Source organism: Lepidothrix coronata, unplaced genomic scaffold, assembly GCF_001604755.1.
Source record: "Lepidothrix coronata isolate B3197 unplaced genomic scaffold, Lepidothrix_coronata-1.0 Scaffold105, whole genome shotgun sequence".
In the NCBI taxonomy this organism is placed as follows: Eukaryota; Metazoa; Chordata; class Aves; order Passeriformes; family Pipridae; genus Lepidothrix; species Lepidothrix coronata.
This window is the reverse complement of record NW_016690285.1, coordinates 2,627,307-2,631,243: the sequence shown is the minus strand read 5'-3', so window position 1 is coordinate 2,631,243 and position 3,937 is coordinate 2,627,307. Positions and strand designations below refer to the sequence as shown.

At 46.9% G+C, this 3,937-nt stretch overlaps 1 protein-coding gene across 2 annotated transcripts in view; it reads right to left on the bottom strand.

The window, feature by feature from the left end:
• Window positions 1-959: 959 nt before the first annotated feature.
• The window catches only part of GPD2 (glycerol-3-phosphate dehydrogenase 2), a 49,662-nt gene continuing 46,684 nt past the window's right edge, over window positions 960-3,937 (bottom strand). For both annotated transcript variants that reach the window (XM_017823794.1, XM_017823795.1), the window contains exon 17: window positions 960-2,435. In XM_017823794.1, the coding sequence (XP_017679283.1) occupies window positions 2,310-2,435 (126 nt within the window). In that variant the 3' untranslated portion in view covers window positions 960-2,309. The remainder of the gene's footprint in view (window positions 2,436-3,937) is intronic.

The window sequence follows — 3,937 nt, the reverse complement described above, 5'->3', positions numbered from 1 at the left end:
TCTCATCTCACCCCAAAAAAAAAAAAAGGAGAAAAAAAAAATCCCATTCCTGCTTTTCCACCTCAGATCAGCACAGCAAGACAGTGACATTGTACAACTCTCCCCACAGTACATTCACATTAAAAAAACCTTAAACAACACAGCCAACATTCCTGCAGACAGAGTGAGGGGACAAATAAATACTTCGGATTTCTTCATGTACAGATTCAGCTGTTGAAGGAACACATGCAGTTGTCCCTGTCATTCCAGGGCTGTACAGGGGAGCAGGAGCGTGACATAAAGTGCCTGAGACGCAAAGCAAATCCATGTCCAAGGACACATAGCCAGGAGAATCCCAAAGTCACATTCCAGATGCAAGATTAGCAAAACAAGAGAAACATACTTTGGATACAACACAGAAAATCCTGCTTTCCAGGTAAACCGGGGTTATTAATTTAACAAAGCCAGTTAGAGAGGAGTGGAAGAGAATTCCTCTTTAAACCATGTAAAAGCTGTTCAATATTGGAAATATTTTTTTTAACGTGGCCTGGAAAAGGTCTCATGACTTTTACTTTTTCCCCCCCCCCCTTAAATTATTGGTAATTGTAGAATCCCAACCCCCTTCCCTTGTTCATTGAGCCAAAATTACCTGTGTGTTATACATTCACTTCCCTCAGTTCTGCAGGATATGTGAAATCTGTTACTGTGGGTTTGGAAATACAAAGCTGAGTCAAACATTCCATCTTTCACCTGAATATTCTGGAACACAGTTCAAAAGGAAAAGTTTACAGGACCACAGGAACAAACCCCTTTGTTCATTAAAACAACCTTGTGGTGTCAGATGTGCCAACTCCTCCCTCAGTCCCTGCTCACAGCACAAAGCCACAACCTGAAAAATATCTGCATCAAAAAAATGAATTTAACATGCAAAAACCATTTTAAAAACTCATTTTAGATGAGCCTTGCCCTGTTTTTTTTTCCTTTTGTATCTACTATTTTTCAGCACCTGAATTTTAATTTTTTAAAGGACTCTGCTTCTCCAGCAAAATAAAACATTTGTACTCACTGTGCTACATCCCACACTCCTCAGCATCTCCATTTGTGTCTGGAATAATTTTCTCTGTAAAAATATCCAAGGAATCTTTGCTGTTCACTCCTGTCCTGTTATTTTCCATCAGTGAATGTGGTGACACCAGTCAAATACATTAGATTTTACTGATCAGAAATTCTGACACCTGGGAAGTGAAGCTTGGTTTGAGGTGGAAATTGCTATTTCTACTCAAGGAATAAAACAGATGCCAAATCCAGGAATAAACCAGGTTTTCCCTGCCTTGTTCTACATCAGGCAGAAATCTCCCACCTGATCTCGACCAAATCCAGCAGCAGGAAGGCAAGACACAGGTACAGCAGTGCTGGAAACAGCTTCTTGTTTTGGTTTTTCCATTAATGTGCTGAAAAATAGCCCTTTTTTCTAGAAAAGTTAGTGGAATGCAAGACAGACTTTGTTTTTTTTTCACTCTGTGTTTGAGCATTTTTTAATTAAGACTGTTGTGCTACCAAAACCTGCCCTATCCTACATGTCAGCAGGGTTTGTCCCAAACTCAAAGCACTTTTTAGCATAAAGCACCTTTTACCTTTATTTCACAGCTCAAAGCAAACCTGCCAGACAGTGCCCATTTATTAAAGGCAGTTATTTGTGTTAATATGGGAGAAAGGGAAGCTGTCCTCAGCTTTTAGCCAAATTATTGCCTGGGGGTGATTCATCAAGATGTCTTGTTTTCCAGCTGCTATTTTTGTGTGGCCAAGTACTGGCACCACTGGAATAACAGAGCAAACCCAGCCTCCTGGAAGGCTCAGGACAGCTCTCCACCGTCACCACCACCCCAGGAAAGGTCAGATTCGTTCCTTTTGGGATCATATCTCCAATCCAGAACACCAGCCCTCCTTCTCTTGCTTTTTGCTGAAGATACAGCAGCAGCTTGGAGATACCAGGTCTGTATTCGGAGAATTCAACACGTTTAATGGCAGGATTCGCTTTGAGCATCCTTTGCTTTAAAGATAAAAGTGCAAAGTTAATGACCAAGGCAGTAGGTGCTTGTGTGTGCCCCCAAACCCTCCCAGCCTGTGTTCCTGAACTCTTGCTAAGAAACCCCTGGGACTGCAGAACCCCCAACCCGAAGGCCACGTACCGGAGGAGTAAGAAAACCATTAATGAGGAGGACGAATGCACCAATGTATTGGGGAAGAGCTCTGGGCACCGGGGCCAGCGGGGAGGGCAGAAGCTCTGGAATGTTCTCAGCAGCCTCGGGCAGCCATGGGGGGTGGGGGGCTCACACACCGCCCCCGCTCCGGTCCACCGGGATGGCGGCGCGGCGCCGCAGGTTCTCCTCGGCGCTCTTCATCAGCACGGCCAGCCTGCTCCCCGACACGTGGCCCTTCTGGATGGCACTCATCAGCTGGGGACACAGGGACAGCAGCCTGTCAGCCCCCTGCTCAGGGCAGCCACGGGCACAGGTCGTTTGGTAGCCAAGAGCCCTCCCCACCCCTTCATGAACCTACAGACCCGATTTCTCCAGGGACAAACCAACACTGCGGCTTCAAAGCCTCCCCTCAAGGCTCGTTTACACTCCCCAGAAACATCAGAGAAGGCTTTGGCCAGGCACAGGGGGCAGGAAGAGTGGAAGTACCAAATATGATCCACTTGGAAGTCCCAGTGCAGACAACCACCATCACTGGGTTTTTTTGCCATGACATTTCAGAATGTGGGATAACCACCCCTCCCACAGGATTGTTTGTAATATCTGAGAGATGCAGCTCAAACAAGAGCACCGTTCGGATTTTTTTCCATTTAGGAAGAAATTCTTGGCTGTGAGGGTGGGGAGGCCCTGGCACAGGTTGCCCAGAGAAGTTGTGGCTGCCCCTGGATCCCTGGAAGTGTCCAAGGCTAGGCTGGATGGGGCTTGGAGCAACCTGGGCTAGTGGAAGGTTCCTCCCAACCCAAACCATCCTGGGATTCCATGATTTCTGATCCACCACTGACCCCAGACCAAGCCCTTTTTCACTCACAAGCCTTTCTCTGCAGAGACACTGTACTTGACTTCCACAATTCCTTCAAATCCAAACTCCTTTATAGACTTTTAAAACTAATTTGCCTTTAAGTCCTGGGAGCTGGGCTCGGCTCTCTCTCAATGAGCACACACTAGTGCTAAGATTTTAGTTAATTCTTTTTTATCCCATGGATAAAGCGAGCATTAGATCTGAAATTACCTGCAGACAGCTCAGCACAGAGTGCTGGGGAAGAAATTGGCACTTGCAAAATGCAATTTCTTACTCCCATGGAGTGTAGGAATCCTTCAGATTCCTTCCCTTCCATAGGAAAATCTATTCATTGCACCTGCAGTGGGACCTGTGCAAATGTGGTGTCAGCCCTGCCACGGCTGAGTTGGATAGGGACTTTGGACAAGTCCTGGAGTGCCAGGACAAGAGGGAATGGCTTCCCACTGCCAGAGAGCAGGGTTAGATGGGATATTGAGGAGAAATTCGTGCCTGTGAGGGGGGTTGCCTTTACATCCCAACCCCAAGGTCCCCCTCTCTGCTGAGCATCACTCCATGGACACGTGTGGGCACCGGGGGCTGCCAGGCCCGGTTCTCACCAGGCCATTATTTGGGTTCCCTCAGCACCGTGCTCCCACCTGGAGAGCCAGGCAGCCCCCAGGTACAACCTGTTCTATATTCTAACATAAACCTCCACAAATATTTGCCCAGGGCTTGCACAACCGCTCGGCGCTGAAACGCAATTACTTGGAAGTTTTCAGAAAGCAAACACCCAAGCATTGGGCACTGACTTAACAGATCCATTAAAAAATTAAACAAACATTTAATGTATTTTGCTCCTTCCATGGCAACCCCCTGTTCATTTCAGTGCCACTCTTCCCACTTAGCACTGGGCTGTGAGATG